This window comes from Cyanistes caeruleus, chromosome 1 (assembly GCF_971803275.1).
Source record: "Cyanistes caeruleus chromosome 1, bCyaCae1.hap1.1, whole genome shotgun sequence".
NCBI lineage: Eukaryota > Metazoa > Chordata > Aves > Passeriformes > Paridae > Cyanistes > Cyanistes caeruleus.
This window is the reverse complement of record NC_141701.1, coordinates 18,345,788-18,360,890: the sequence shown is the minus strand read 5'-3', so window position 1 is coordinate 18,360,890 and position 15,103 is coordinate 18,345,788. Positions and strand designations below refer to the sequence as shown.

General features: G+C 34.5%; 1 protein-coding gene across 1 annotated transcript in view; it reads left to right on the top strand.

The window, feature by feature from the left end:
* The window catches only part of EMC2 (ER membrane protein complex subunit 2), a 36,891-nt gene extending 23,391 nt beyond the window's left edge, over positions 1-13,500 (top strand). The window contains exons 6-11 of the mRNA XM_086880335.1: positions 2,117-2,202; positions 2,367-2,426; positions 4,941-5,022; positions 6,173-6,283; positions 7,168-7,272; positions 13,092-13,500. Coding sequence (XP_086736461.1) covers positions 2,117-2,202; positions 2,367-2,426; positions 4,941-5,022; positions 6,173-6,283; positions 7,168-7,272; positions 13,092-13,178 — 531 coding nt within the window. The 3' untranslated portion in view covers positions 13,179-13,500. The remainder of the gene's footprint in view (positions 1-2,116; positions 2,203-2,366; positions 2,427-4,940; positions 5,023-6,172; positions 6,284-7,167; positions 7,273-13,091) is intronic.
* Positions 13,501-15,103: the final 1,603 nt, after the last annotated feature.

The window sequence follows — 15,103 nt, the reverse complement described above, 5'->3', positions numbered from 1 at the left end:
TTACAAGCGCTTTGAGAACTCCATAAAATGTGACAGCAAACAATGGTTTTGGTTGGGGTTTTTTTGGTTGTTATTTCGTGGTTTTGTTTATTTTAGCAGCATGATAAGCATGTGGGATTATTCTTTTTGAATTTAAAGAAAATAATTATGCTGTTATCTTTATTTTTATAAAAACAAAAATAAAACAGAGAGTGTGTTATTGTTACAGTGATAAAAGTGTCAGCAGTTAAAATTTCCAGTTACGGCTTTTAGCCAGATGTCTCCCAGTAAAAGTAGAATGATGTATGTAATTTCACAGGTTGCAGTTTGACAGAGAAGCAGTGGAAACCACGCTGCTTGTGTTCTAATTTGGCCCCTGATGAGTCTTCTCTCTGCCTGTGTCTTACATTTAATCAGAAGGGTGAATTTTTTTTTCCTCACTTGAGTTGTTTTCACTGAATTTCCATTGAATATGTGATTGTAAAAGGGGATGAATTAAAAGGAAAGAATTTAGTGTCATAAGCATTTTTAGTTTTCATGTTTTGGTGCTTGAACTAATTTACCATTCTCTTGTTTTGAAAGCATTTGATTTGTTCTAATGGATTAAAGGATATAAAAATATTTAGGAGAGTAGTTACATTTAAAACACTGTAAATATACAAGAACTCTTGCAGGATATATGTGACTGTGAACTTAGGGTACATCATGAGCATGTTGATTTCAGAGCTATCTGAAATTCTGAAATTGTTTAAGATTTTTTTGAAGAGTTGTCCTGTCAAGGCTTCTGAAATGAGATAACTAACTGTATAAATTCTTTATAAAAATATGAAATAGGATGAGAGCTATGAAGGGGATAAACAGTAAGACTTAATTACTAGAGAAATGTGCTTTATATTTTTTTCATTAATAATATCTCATGGAGAAATGACATAGAAGAGTGTGTGTGTACATGTAGATGTCACAGACACCAGATCATCTGTTGTCTCATATCTGACCACAGTGGTTGTGGTCACCCAAGAGCACAGGGATTAGAGGCAAGGAAGGAGGCTGATGGCATTCCTTTTTTGAGTTATGTTATGCTGGAGTTGTGTTTTCCTTCCGTTCTGTCAGATTTCTGCTCTGATGACTTTCGGGCTGGCTGAGATGTGCTGTTTGCTCCCAGCTGGGAAGATTCCTTTGCTTTGAATCACACCTCAAGTGTGTGTTGATACTCGGTTTGAGCATGGTGTTGATAACACCAGGTCACAGGTCTGATCTCTGTAAAGACCATTCTTTTAAGAGTTGGACTCAATGAGATCCTTGTGGGTCCCTTCCAGCTCAGAATAATCTGTAAGACTGGCAACACCTACAGGCCTGAAAACTGTAACCAGCATCATTCAGAAGCTAGAATAATGGATTAAAGTACATAACAATCAGCTATTACAGTACTCTATATCCTTCCCCCTTCTGGTGCCTGACAACTTTCAAGGACTTCAAAATATAAATCCATTATAATTCTTACAACTTATGTAGTTTAAGTTGAAATACATTTTCTACCCACATATCAAAGTGCTCAGTTTTTGCCATTGAAATGGTTATTTTGTATTCCTGTTACATTGCAGAGCCTACTTTGTGCTCCAAGAATGATGAGAGATGATTCCTTGTTTAGGAAATTGGTGTGTATTTAGCATGAGTTAAAGGTGCTATTCAGCACTCCAAGAAGAATATTTCATAGTAGCTGAAAGCCCTATTTATGCAGAGGCAACCAAGATACATCTGTGGGGTTCTCTAGGACTCAGTCACCATTTCTTCTCTACAGTTGTGGATCTTGTGAATGACAAGGTGGGGGTTGTTGGAATGGCTAAAGATTAGCATCCCCTGCTGTTTTGTAATTATCAGAATCTGGACAGTCATTTATTTGAATGAAATAATGCATACAGTTTGTGCCTCCAAAGAAAAGCATACATAATGTGATTGTAAGAAAGGTTTTCAGTCTCTCAGTGGGATGTCATAGGGTATGTTTATAAACTTCAACTAGCAGTGTCTCTGCAGTGGAATTCCACTGGTATTGAGATAATAATTTGCACAGTCAAATTGCTTTCCTTACAAAAACCCAGGGAATTATGAGGCCTAATCCTTTATTAATGTCAACCCATAGGCAGCAAGAAAGCGTAAGATTGCCATTCGAAAAGCCCAGGGGAAAAATCTCGAGGCCATCCGAGAGCTGAATGAGTATCTGGAACAGTGAGTGTCTTACAAGAATACAGATTGTGTTTTGCTATTCTGTTAAATCTTTTTAATTAAAGTGGAATTTGCATTTAATTTACGCTTTTGCTTCAGTGCTAGTCATTTACAGAATTCTTTGCACATTCTTTTTTTCCTTTTTCCGTCTTGTGTTCTCTATATAGATTTGTTGGTGACCAAGAAGCTTGGCATGAACTTGCAGAACTTTACATCAATGAACATGAGTAAGTTGTTTGCTAAGTCCACATAAAAACTATTAATTTGAAACTCACTCTGTGTAAGTCAAAAACCTCAGTGATTTTTTTTTCAAGGACTCGTGTTACAAAGTATGCTGTCTCATTTCCAGTATGCTAGGCCTCAACTGGAAATAATTACCAAGCTTATTTAGCTACCAAATACTTTTAAGAAGGTGTTTGTTTTTCAAACAAAAAGAGTTTACTTTTTTACCTGTATATCTCAGTAATTTTTAAAAATCTGCTGTTTAAAAGAAGTGGTTTGAGTGCAGCAGAGAACAGCACTTACAATTTTTTATTAAAGTTATGTATTTTACTTGTTAGAGATGTTAAATTCTTTACTTCTAAAATCAGTTGATCACAGGAACCAATATTCCAATTTTCTTTTAGCATACCTCTCCCAGAACTTTTAGTAACCTTTGAAAAAAAGCCCACAAAGCAAAACATGGATCCAGAGTTGGAGGCATCTGGTCGCCTGGGTACAAAACCCGATGCGATCAAGAATGCTGAATGTTGTAGTAACTTGCTTATTGGATATTTAATGTTTTTGTTAGCTTTTTTTATTGCTGTAGTGACAGGAGGAAATCCCAGTGTGAGAGGATTAGCTCAAAGCCTTAGTGCTAGTTTTCTAATATCACAGCATTAATTCAAACCTCCACCCAAATGCCTATCTTTTTTTTCCCCTCTTTCTTTGGTTCTTCAGCCCAGCCTGAATTATATCACATTGTTTCCTTCTTTCCTTTTCAGAGGGTGGTAAAAGAATCAAATTGTCAAGGAAGAAATAGCCATTCTCACTGTGAGGAAAAAAATGGTTCTCCAGTCACCTCGCACCCCATTCTCAAAGAAAATAGTTACTAAACTCTTTTAAATTATGACTTCAGGAATAAGCTAGAATTCTGATACCCAGACTTCCATTTGTTTGGGGAAATCCACCAGCCACTTTTCCAAGAAAATAGGTACTAAAAAAAAAAAAAAATTGGCTAGAAAGATATTTAAGCTTGTCAAATCTTTCAGTACGAAAGTGAGTGATAGAGTGGTGCAAACATACGTACTCCATTATTGGGTTGGGGTTTTTTTGCTATAATCTTTATTATGAAATTGTGCAATAAAACTCGAGAAAGAAATTGCTTTTTCTTGTATTTGTTTTGGTCTGTAATTTTAATAAAAAGCAATATGTAGAATTTTAGTTCATGGAAAGAATTCACTGTCCTCACTATACTTCCATGAGCATCGTTATTATTTTGATAATAGGGAAAAATTGGCTTCTTGACTAAAAGCAGCTAAAAGTTAAGTTCTAAAAAAGAAAGCAATGTATCAGTTTATATGTTTTATCAGGGTCACAAGTCACAGGGCTTGTGAAATCACCATGCTCTCATTGTTGTTCATAAACACACATAGATGTACAAGGTTTGCACAGTCCTCAGTTCTACCCTGCTCTGCAATGAGGACTCTGTCTTCTGCTTTAGGAGAATGAGGTGGCTTCCATTTAATCTCCAGATCAGTAAATTATGTATGTTATATTATTATTGTATTGTTATGTTATTATGTAATTATAAATTATTTATATAAATATAAATTATAAAATATGACTATCATAACATCCACTGGAGAAAACCACCATGTATTTATTTTAGGATATGAGATTTTACAGATAATATGGTTTAATATGGTCTCATAATTTCTAAATTGCTTTTACTGTGATATTAAATATCTACCCACACTGTCATTATAAACCTTGTATCTCTGAATTCTGGAATCTCATCACATAAAGTGTGCAGTAGTGCTATCACGTATCTCTAGACGATGCAAATTCTGCAGACAGTTCTATTATTTGAAAGATTATGAAGCTAAGATTCTTCTCAATAAGCCTGCATTTTGAGCTTTACTTCTTAATTCTTTCTGAAAGCTTTTGGTAAAAAAACTCAAGGACTAGCCTTTTTAAATGATAAGGATTTGCCCATTTGGAGAGGTCTGATGCTATTTTCATACATAGATTTGTATTGTTTGAATTTTAGAACTTCTTAGTATGTTTTGGTTTTTTTTATCTCTGTTCCGTGGTTGACCATTGGTAGGTAAAGCTAATTGACAGTGTAAATGCTGTGATCAGGAGCTGCATTTATGAATCCTAAGGTAGCTGAATTTTCATAGGAAACAAAATAATTATTTTGTAGTCTCAGTTCAGTCTTACAGTACCTAATACTATTTTCTACTCATCACTCTTGCTGATAAGAAATGACACTTACTAATAAGAGACTAGTTTATTAAATGCTTTTCATGAGCTGTTCCATTTATGCCTAAACCATTAGATTTTGTGTATTTTCCCTCTATGATGTAAAAATAGTAACTTGATTCTGCACATCATTTTAAAATGAAACATTTTTATTAATTGTGTATCATGTGATTTTATGGGGGGGGAAGTAGGACTTTCATTGTGCAGTAAAAAAACTGGAGCACAGAGCTGTGTACTTGCGTTTCATTTTATGACTGTTTTTTTGTACTCCTCAGCTATGCAAAGGCAGCCTTCTGCTTAGAGGAGCTTATGATGACTAATCCACACAACCACTTATATTGTCAACAATATGCTGAAGTAGGTATTTCAGAAAAATCAATTATGTTTGATTACATTTTCTGTTTTTATGTTACAGAAGTGGTGAAAATGGTTTCTTTAATTTTTCCCTAGGAGATTTGAAAGAGTTCACAGAGAATGCTAACATCTCATAGAACTGAGTATGTTCTGAAATCTGTGTTTAATTAGTTAATCAGTGACTCAGTCACAGTGTGACTAAGCTAAATATAAGAGGGCAGGAATTATTGAAGATAAAGCTAATTTTAAATTAACTCTTCTTGTTGAAGTTTTTATGCACTTTTCAAATTGAGTGCATGAGATGTTAAACCTTTCTACAGCAATGCTGCCTAGGAGGTTATGATATATTGGCTGTTACTATGGACTCAGATCTTGGAATCCATATACCAAATTCTGCCTGAAGGAGCACTGGTGGAAGAAAGATTAAAAAAAACTAGAGGTAAAAGTTAGAAATTTTAACTCAAGGTTTTAGCCATTTGAATTAATTTTTTTTTTCCAGATTGTATTTTTTCCCCTAAATTATATTGTTGACTGCTTAGAATGGATTTAATTTGTTTAGTTAACATGGATAAAATTGGGTTGACATTAAGACTTAGCCTAAGTAGCTTTCTCACAGAAAAACTTCTAAGCATATCTTCTAGCATTTATCCCTGTTTTTGTTGATTTAATATCTGGGAAAATGAATAGAAAAACAATGGAGTAATCCTCTAAACTTTGTGTGCTATTTTGAATACATAATGAAAGGCATTGTGTTGTTTTGGGAACTCTTTTCATGCATGCTGTGGGAACATAATGTCAGTATGGATTTCTAGTAGTCAGAATTTAGATTTAAAGTTTGTGTTACTTCTCATAAGAGGCAATCGCAAGGTTTCAAGTATTTATAGGTGAAAAATATTTACATTTTAATCTTGTAGCTATGCAGTAATTAAATTAATGCTGGGTTTTTTTCCTCATATAGTTAAATATTTTTAAATATATATATTGTGAAGAACTTAGACTTCTCCCAGGCCAGCATTTGGCCTTTGATATGACTCGCCTGATTTGAAATGTCATGTGAAACAAACTTGGATGAATTTTTGTAATATCATTGCTTCAGAGAAAATGCCTGGAGTATGAATGACATGCAAGTTTCAGGCACTTACCATTTTTACAGGTTAAATACACTCAGGGGGGACTAGAAAACCTTGAGCTGTCAAGAAAGTATTTTGCACAAGCACTGAAACTTAACAACAGAAATATGAGAGCTCTGTTTGGACTTTACATGGTAAGTATGATTATATATTTTCCATGTTATCATTCTGAATATGTTTATGCATGTATATTACCCTTTGCCATTTGCTGTTTGTTTTTTTCCCCCTGATTTTTAGCTTAATAGCTCAGATTATTAACACTGCTTTAAAATATGGAGTATTTTACATACATTTGGAGTATGGATAATTTTGTGCTAGTAACTACGCCTTAATGAAGTGCTCTTAACCTTTAAGTCTTGCCTGTATTTTCAAAAGAATTATAGTTATTGGCACAGGAAAGTAACTACTTGAAAAAGGATTTAAAGACATGCTCCTCTCTAGAGTATGATGAACTACTGAAAAACACTAGCACAGTAGCAATGACTCCTTGCATAGTGGATTTATTTATATAAGTAAAAAACTCTTTGGTTCTTAAGTAATATTTTTTATTCTTTCAGGTGAGGGTGGACATATTTTATGTAGAGTCTTATCTGCTTTTAAAATGTGTTTTCTGATGCTACAGGGAAACATTTCAAGTTTTTAATGGCAGTTTGGACATACAAGTGATATATTTTATATTGTCTATGGTAACAAATTGAATGTAGAAAATTAATTCATAACTCTCACTTTAGGAATAGCGAATTGGATTAGCTGATCATGTCCAGCTTTGGTTCTTAACTCAGTACAGAACCGAACTGAAGTCTAAGGTAGCTTTAAGGAGAGCAAACAATAGTTAAAACGTTTAGCTAATTCTTACTGAACGCTGTTTGCCAGTAACTTTTAAAATTCTTTTTGTCTTTTTCCACTGTTACTGTGCATGGGGCTTAGATTGTAAGGATGATGATTGTTCTCAGCTTATTTTATGCACATAAATTTTATAATTATGCTGGGCTTTGTTTCTATTTTATTGTATTCCTAGTCCGCCAGTCATATTGCTTCCAATCCAAAGGCAAGTGCAAAAATGAAAAAAGATAATATGAAATATGCCAGCTGGGCAGCAAACCAAATAAACAGAGCATACCAGGTTAGTACTTCTTTGCTTTATGATAGTCTTTAACATGCTCTATAGTTCTTTTCTGGACTTTTATCAGCTGCTGTTCAAGAGGTTAAATATGACATGTAAATCAGCATAATCTGCTTGGATTTTTAACATTCTCCTGGAAACCTTAATAAACCTTAATTAATATAAGGTTGATATTTTACAGTTATTAATTACTATCATTTACTTAATAGCCATAAACAGATTTTTCCTATTAACTTTAACTAAATGTACATTACTGTAATACTGACCTCCAAGACTTGGTTCTACAGCTATTTTGGTAAAACTTGGTATGTCTTAATTCTTAGAGCAACTTCATTATCCAATTCTGTTTTACTAGAAAACAAATGAAAATTCTAGAATTCTTATTTTCTTGAGTTTACTCTAACCTTTCAAAATTATATTTAATTGCCTTAGTATTTGTGACTGAAGTTGGTTTTGTGTAGTTTTGTAGAAAAAAAATGCTCATTGAGTTGTGAAAATGTAGACTTTTTAGGCCATAATCAAAGCTTGCTGAAGTCATTTGGAGTATTTTCAACTTTGTGAAAAATTATGTGTGAACTTTCATATTTCCTATTGTATTAGAAGCCTCTGTTTCTTTCTGTAACAATGAACGAGAACATGGTTTAGCTCACAGGCTCTGCTGTCTGTATATCCTGAATACGTTATATCAATTTGATTCCCATTTGATTCTTTTACAGCTATTCATAATGATCTGCCAAGAAAAGTTTATTTATAAGTAATCCTGGACATCAACACCATACTGTCTAATTCTCCCCACTTTTTTTTTGAGCAAAAGTATTGATATTAAATGCAAAGACTTTGTATACACGTAACACTACTTTCTCTCTGCAGTATTTCAGTACTGGAACCCAGTATTTAATTTTTTTTTGTTGCTACTGATTCACAGTTAATACTGCCAAATGGCCTTTTTACAAGCACCATCTATTAAGGAATTAAATTAGATTTTCCTTTTACAGCCAGTGCAGTTTTCTTAATACATACTGCATTTCAGTTCCTTGCCAAGCGTGCAGCTTCATGTGGCTGATGTGTTTTTGATATGTCCAAACTTAGAGATATTTTCCATTTCTCCTAATTAGCCCTGTAGCTTCTGACTGTACAGTGAAGAACATTGTATCCCTGGGGTCATAGTTTAGCATTTTATACTTATGTGCCTAAAGTTTATTTCTCTTCTGCTCGTTAAATCACTCTGCTTTTCATTAATAAACCATTTACCTGCTCGTGATGGTAAGGTGTGTATGAATTAGCTGCTTTGTCTGATGTTTCATAAATAACCAGGACTTCTCTTGACTTGAAGTATGCCTGACATTCCTACGAGCACAGTGCAGATGGAAAACTCAAGTATTGCAGGATTAAAACCAAACCAAACCAAACAAACCCAAAAAAACCCAAAGCAACAACAAAACCCCAAAGAAACAAAAGAAAACCTCTAACATAAATCCAACCAAAACAACCAAACACCACAAATTCATAATTGACAGAACAAAACAGGTTTTAAAAGATGTGTGAATTTTTAGTGAAAACCAGTATTCCATGTTTCACATCTTAGTAAAATGAACTGCTCAGATTAGAGTGGATTTGCACATATTTTAAGTAAATATTGTGACTGGAGTTCAAAGTACTGGTAGAGACTTGTTAGCACTTCTGGGAAACAGCCCCTTTCATGGTACATTGGGGTAGAAATTTAAATCCAGCGTTGGCTGTGGATTGGCCTAGAAGACCTGGAAATAGGCATCTTCTGGTTCTAAATATAGTGGATGTTTAATTATGACAGTTTCTAGTTAACTGATTCACATCTAGATAAGCACACCTGGTTTTTGGGGTTTTTTTTCTTTTCCTTCTTTTCTCTCCACATGGCTTTCTCTTGTCATCATAATGTCTCTAATAAAACATGAATTTTATTAGGAGTGGTGTGGTGCTGGGGACATTTTTAAGTGCAATGGGGTTGGGAGGGGGGTTAGTTTGTTTTTTTTTCTTTTATTTTGAAATTTTTATTACTGTTTCTGTGGAGTTCTTTTGGATCCTACATTAAGCATTTTTGGTTGATACTTACCAGAACAGGACATGTTAACACAACTAACATACATACATATATATATAGCCTACTTTAGCTGCTCTTGTTAGCTGTTTGTGATATAAAGTGAAGAACACTGTGTGTGATTAGAATCTTAGGGGAAATTCAGCTCTTGGGAAAATGAAAGCACAAGCTCAAGCCTGGATCTGGCAAGTAAATGGGGTGAATACCCCCATTCCTCTTCCCAGAAGGTGCACAAGGAGCTCTAGTGAGCACAGCTGGACAGGACATCCCTATCCCAACCCTCCTGACCTTGTTACAGGGCTGCAGAAGCATTTAGCTACTCCAGTCTCTGTGTCAGAGACTGAGAACATCCAGCAGCTACAGCCAGTGGTGTTCTGTGATGCAGTGGGTGGCAGCTCCCCCTATGAGTCAGTGTTGATTTGTCGTGCTCCTTCCGTGAGCTGAGCAGTTGGAAATTGTCACCATTTGGACCTGAGGATGAAACCTTGGTCAGTTGTGCCAGGAGAAGCCATTACAGTGTTCCAGTCTTAGTGGGAGGATATGTCTAGACAGGTTTTAAGCTGGATATTTATATGATCTCTATAAATCCTTCCCACTTTCCTTTCATTATCCACCTGTAAGTGCAGTAAGAGCCTTAAAAGCTTGTTGGGTTTGACATTGACTTGTTTTATTGGTTGGACATTTTCATACTGCTAAATGAAATTTTTCTGGTGGTCATGTTCTAGAAAGCAAGATGAATTTATAATCCTGATTTGGATGTCTATACAAAGTATATGAATTTGTGACTTTAAATTCCAAGTAATTAATGCAGAAAGTTACTTTTGAGCAATTGTCTCGCAGTGAGATCTTCCCTTATTTCCAGTTTGGATTTGAACTTGAATTACCAGCAGCTTGCTCAGTGACTTTGGAAAACTGCCTTTATTTTTTCAAATGACTGGCTATAGTTGTTTCTTAATTATTTTTAAAATTTATTTTATATACAATTTACTTGAAATATTTTTACTGGTCCCCTTATTTCAATTTATTCTGTCATTCATGCAGTGTGCTTTGGCACTTGATTTTTCCTTTTCCTCTGCATTCCTCTGTGAAATCAGAGAACTTCTTAGTTTATTGTCATTTAAAGAAAGCAGTGTTTGAGTAAAGAAAGAAAATCTTACTTCACCAATGTTAGTTAGACACTGCACCTCTGTCTTTACAGGAAAACATGGTGATAAAGAATAGTTAAAAAATTCTGAAATGCACAGATACTTTTGACACTCCAGCTAGTTAATATACTTATTCTGATGTAAATATGTAACCATGCATGCTGATTAGTACCTCTCATTTGTGTCTAATCCGGGAGAAATGTAAACTTCTTCAGGAAGACAGAAAGGTTTTTTGCTAGGGCTGCTGTACAGAGCTGGAATTCCTGGCTGCTAACACATCCTCTGGAAAAAAAAAAGTCATTATGCTCCAGGCTTCTTAAATTTAATAGACTGGGTGGAAAAAAGACCCAAATAAAATTTAATTTTAATATTTTATTTCAGAAGTTAGTGAAGTACTCCTTATTCAAAGAATTAGTTTTAAGTTTATTAGTATTATAAACTTACTTTTGCCTTATGGCTGGGAAACTGGATCATTCCAACTGTGCAGACCCTGAGAAGAGCTTCTGTCTGTTTTAACTGAGGACATGAGTCACAGTTACTTTAACACCAAAACAAAATAAGGCTACCTGGTGCTCTTCAATTAGGTAATTGGTTTAGCATGTTCTCTGGTAGAAGCATTTCAGAGCGAGTTTGATTAATGCTCACAGAAATCTTTAATGTGATCCTACTCATAGTAATTTTCCAGATACATGCTTCTTGGGTATATTGCTAAACTCTTCTGTGTTAGCAATCTACATGTTATTTATGGCTCAAGAGAGGTGATTTTGTTACTAACCATTTGGGAAACAGAAAATTAAGTCATGATTTAAGAAATGGATTCCAGCTCAATCAGTCAAATTGCTGTGTAATGGCTGAATAGACAAAATAATTGTTCATCAGGGCAAATTTGAAGTGATTACATTTCCAAGTGTGCTTCTGGTTGTTATGACGCAGAGTTGATTTTATTTGTTCAGCTTAAACTACATGTCACTATCCTGAAGGCAGCCTCTCTTGAAATTAGCAAGTTGCATTTTTTTAAACTAATGTCATATGTCAATTTTGCTTCCAGTGTCCATGACGAGAATAAGTAAAATTTTTCTTATTTTGAAGCTTTGCATACTTTCTGTGTGTCTTGCCAAGTGTGATTTTGACCACAGTATATTTAGGCTTTTGTGCTTTTTATTGACATTTCTGAATGCTTTGACTTTGAAATAATATTTTCCTTGAAACTTTTGACTTGTGTTTTTTAAACTCGCTTGTTTTTGTGAAAGGATTTGGAATTTCCGAGTGTCTATTTAGTGTTAACAAAGAGAGGATATTTTATTCAATTGGATATAAGCAAAAGTGTCTGCTTTCACCTTGGAGTGGGTTAAGAAATCTTGGATTTTCCTCTGAAGTTGACTATTACATATCATTGTGGAAACTGCACAACCTGAAGAATGGGTTTATATATATTACTAGAAGGAAAACCTGGTACACTAGTTCATCACCTGGAAATATAAAACATCAAAATACGGTGTTTTCAATACATCTCTAAGCAGTAAATTGTTGTCACAGTAACAAAATTTCTCCTAACTGTTTGATTTGAAATATCTTATCATTTACTTTGCCAAAACTATTTTTTTAAAAAAAAACTCAGTGCTGATTGGGAATCACAATGCTACATTGTAGCCTGGGGGTCAAAAGCAGGTTAACAGGTCCTGCAGCTTGTTGCTGGTGTGATATTACCTGAGTTTGATGACTTAATCTTTCTTAACAGGTCATGAAGAGTTTGCTAAATTAAGTTAATTACAAGAGAGAAGGGACACATTATAAATCAAGAACTAACTATGCAAGACACCAGTAGTATTTGAAATAAAAATCTTCAAGTTGAAAATTTATTGAGTGTTTAGATGTTAACATTTAAATAGAGAATAGGTTGTTTTAGTAGAAGCAAGTTTTAGTTACTATTTCTGTAATTTCTTTACCTCCTCTCCCAACCTGAAATGCAAAACTTTTTAGTGTAGGTGTATAAAAAATGGTTAGGAGTTTCATTTGACTGAAGACCAACCTGGTCGATAAATCCCCTCTGTTACATATGGCTGATGAGTGATGGGAATTGTCAGTATCATTAGAAAAACCCTTCTGAGTTCAACATGGGGTGGTCAACATTTCTTATCCTTCTACCCCTTCCTTTCTAAAGCCATTAGTAGTATTCATTATCTTTCAGTATCTTTCTTTCTTATCGAGACAGACTTTATTCCAAATGTTTTCTGAAATTGCTGTTTTAATAGTAGGCTGCAATCAAGTACATCATCCATCATAGTTGCTTTGAACCACAAAATATAATTATATGTTGTCTGAATTATTTTATAGCAAATTTTCATAAGTAGAATTTTTTATGTCTTGCTTTAACAGAAAGTATTCTTTCTTTGCCTCATAGAAGATGGTGTGTGTATATATATATATATATATAAAAACTTATATTCTGGTTAAAATTCTGAGGTTTAATTTTGTGCTTTTAAGTTTGTGGTAAATGGAGTTAATTATTGGTATTTGGTGTATAGAACTGTTATTTTCATAGGATTTAGACACAGAATTTCAGATATATGACAAATAACAATCCTTTCTTTCCTGTTTAGTTTGCAGGTCGCAGTAAGAAAGAAACTAAATACTCTTTGAAGGCAGTGGAAGACATGTTGGAGACCCTTCAAATCACTCAGTCTTAGCTTGGCACAGAGATCTAATATGAAATTTTCCAATACCACACTCAACCTGTAATGACCTGTGGGTTATGTTACTCTAGTGCTGTTAAAAGTTAATTTTGTATTGATTACGTGCTATATAAAATAACATTTTATGAAAAGTAAAATGCCTATTTATTGCTGCTATAAGAAATGTGATGAATACCCACTGAAATTAATAACTTATCCACGTAAACAACATAAAGAAATGAAGTGCTGCACATCAGTCTCCTCAGATTTTTGTATGTACAGTACCTGCTTCTAAGCCATAATTTGTAGAAATAAACTTGTTAAATGATTAAAAAAATACAGTGACTTATTGAACTTGCAAATGGAAATCAGAAATTTATATATGTAGATTAAGAACATGCTAAATATTTTTCTTATTCGCATATTTAAGAGTAAAAACACGCTACAGAGGTACACTTTCTGGGAAATACATCACATAATGATTATGAGTACACTTTATTGGAGAAGAAGGTTTGTAAAGGGTTTCTTAATAAGTTGGTATCTACTATAGAAATGGAGAAAACTTACTCGTGGAGTTTGCTTCAGAGGTGCTGTTGTACTGGCTTAAGGCCAAAGACATTATTCTCTGTGGCTTTGTGGGCAAATGCTTCCATGTCCACACAATTTTCTGATCAGTGTATGCATATTCCCTTTTTCCTTCTCTGTGTCCTTTCTTATACATGTATTTCACATGATGAATTTCAGCTGGGGCTCTGTGCGGGTCTCTACTGTTCTGTGTCCCTGCTATGGGCACCCTTTTGCTGTGGCACTTTGGCTTTTCCACATGGAGCAAGGGTGCATGCACTGAGAGGGTGACATGTGAGCTTGTTCAGCTGCCTTGCACTTACTGGGGATAGTGTTTGTTACACCATCAGCATGAAGCATCTACCACACTGTAAAACTGTTCTCTTTGTCTTTAGGCACTTGTTCATTTACTCAGATAATTAGTCGAACACCCTAATTCAAGTATTTTGCACTTCTGGTCATTTTGGATGTTGTTCAGATGTGTTCTGCAGCTGTTCGGTTGCACAGCTTTACTACAGCTTCAGTAAGAACAGCAACCTACCCTTGGCAAATTCTAATACCAGTATTGCAATGTTGTTTTCTTGGCTGTTACAACCATCCAAGATGATTAGACTTTCAGATTTTTTATTGCCTAATCTATATAGATGGATAGGCTAAAGTCTGTGTATTAAAATGTCTTTATTGTGATCCTGGACTTGATGTAATAAAACACAGCTGAGTTCCTTCTTAAAAACAAACCAGCAACAAAAACTTCCTTCAGAGCTTGAAAATTTGTATAACTGAGATGTTTTTTGCATGACACTGGGCCTTCAAGAAACATGTAGGATCTGACTCTTTTTCATGAAGTAGGTTGGAGTGTGACAGAATGGATGCCACGCCATGAGAATTAATTGTATGTGGAATCATAAAATAGCTTAATTCACTGCTGTTGAAATACAAAACTGCAAATACTGCATAGTGTTATATTAAATCATACAATGCTAACTTGGGGAAATAGTGAACATCCTTCTATAATACTAATTCACAAACTGGCCCCAGAACAGTACGTGTGGCTAGATTCTATGTGCTTTGAGTGGAAAACATACTATAGTTGCTCCTGTGTATTTCTGTTGTAGTCTTTGATTGTATGAGTGTGCCATCTAGAGTTTTAAGCCCTCATTAATGTTTTTTTCTGTTGTGCCTACATTTCGTATAACTTGGTTGCATTTTAAAATTAAAAATGGTGGGAAGTTGTACTGAAGGTTAAAATTACTTGGTGCATAACATTTTACCTCCAAAGTATTAAAAACCAGCAGTGCAGAATTTTTGTGTAGCAGGCATCTCCAGCTGAAATGTTTTTGTATATAGAGCTTTATTCAGAGGCAGCTTTTATATAG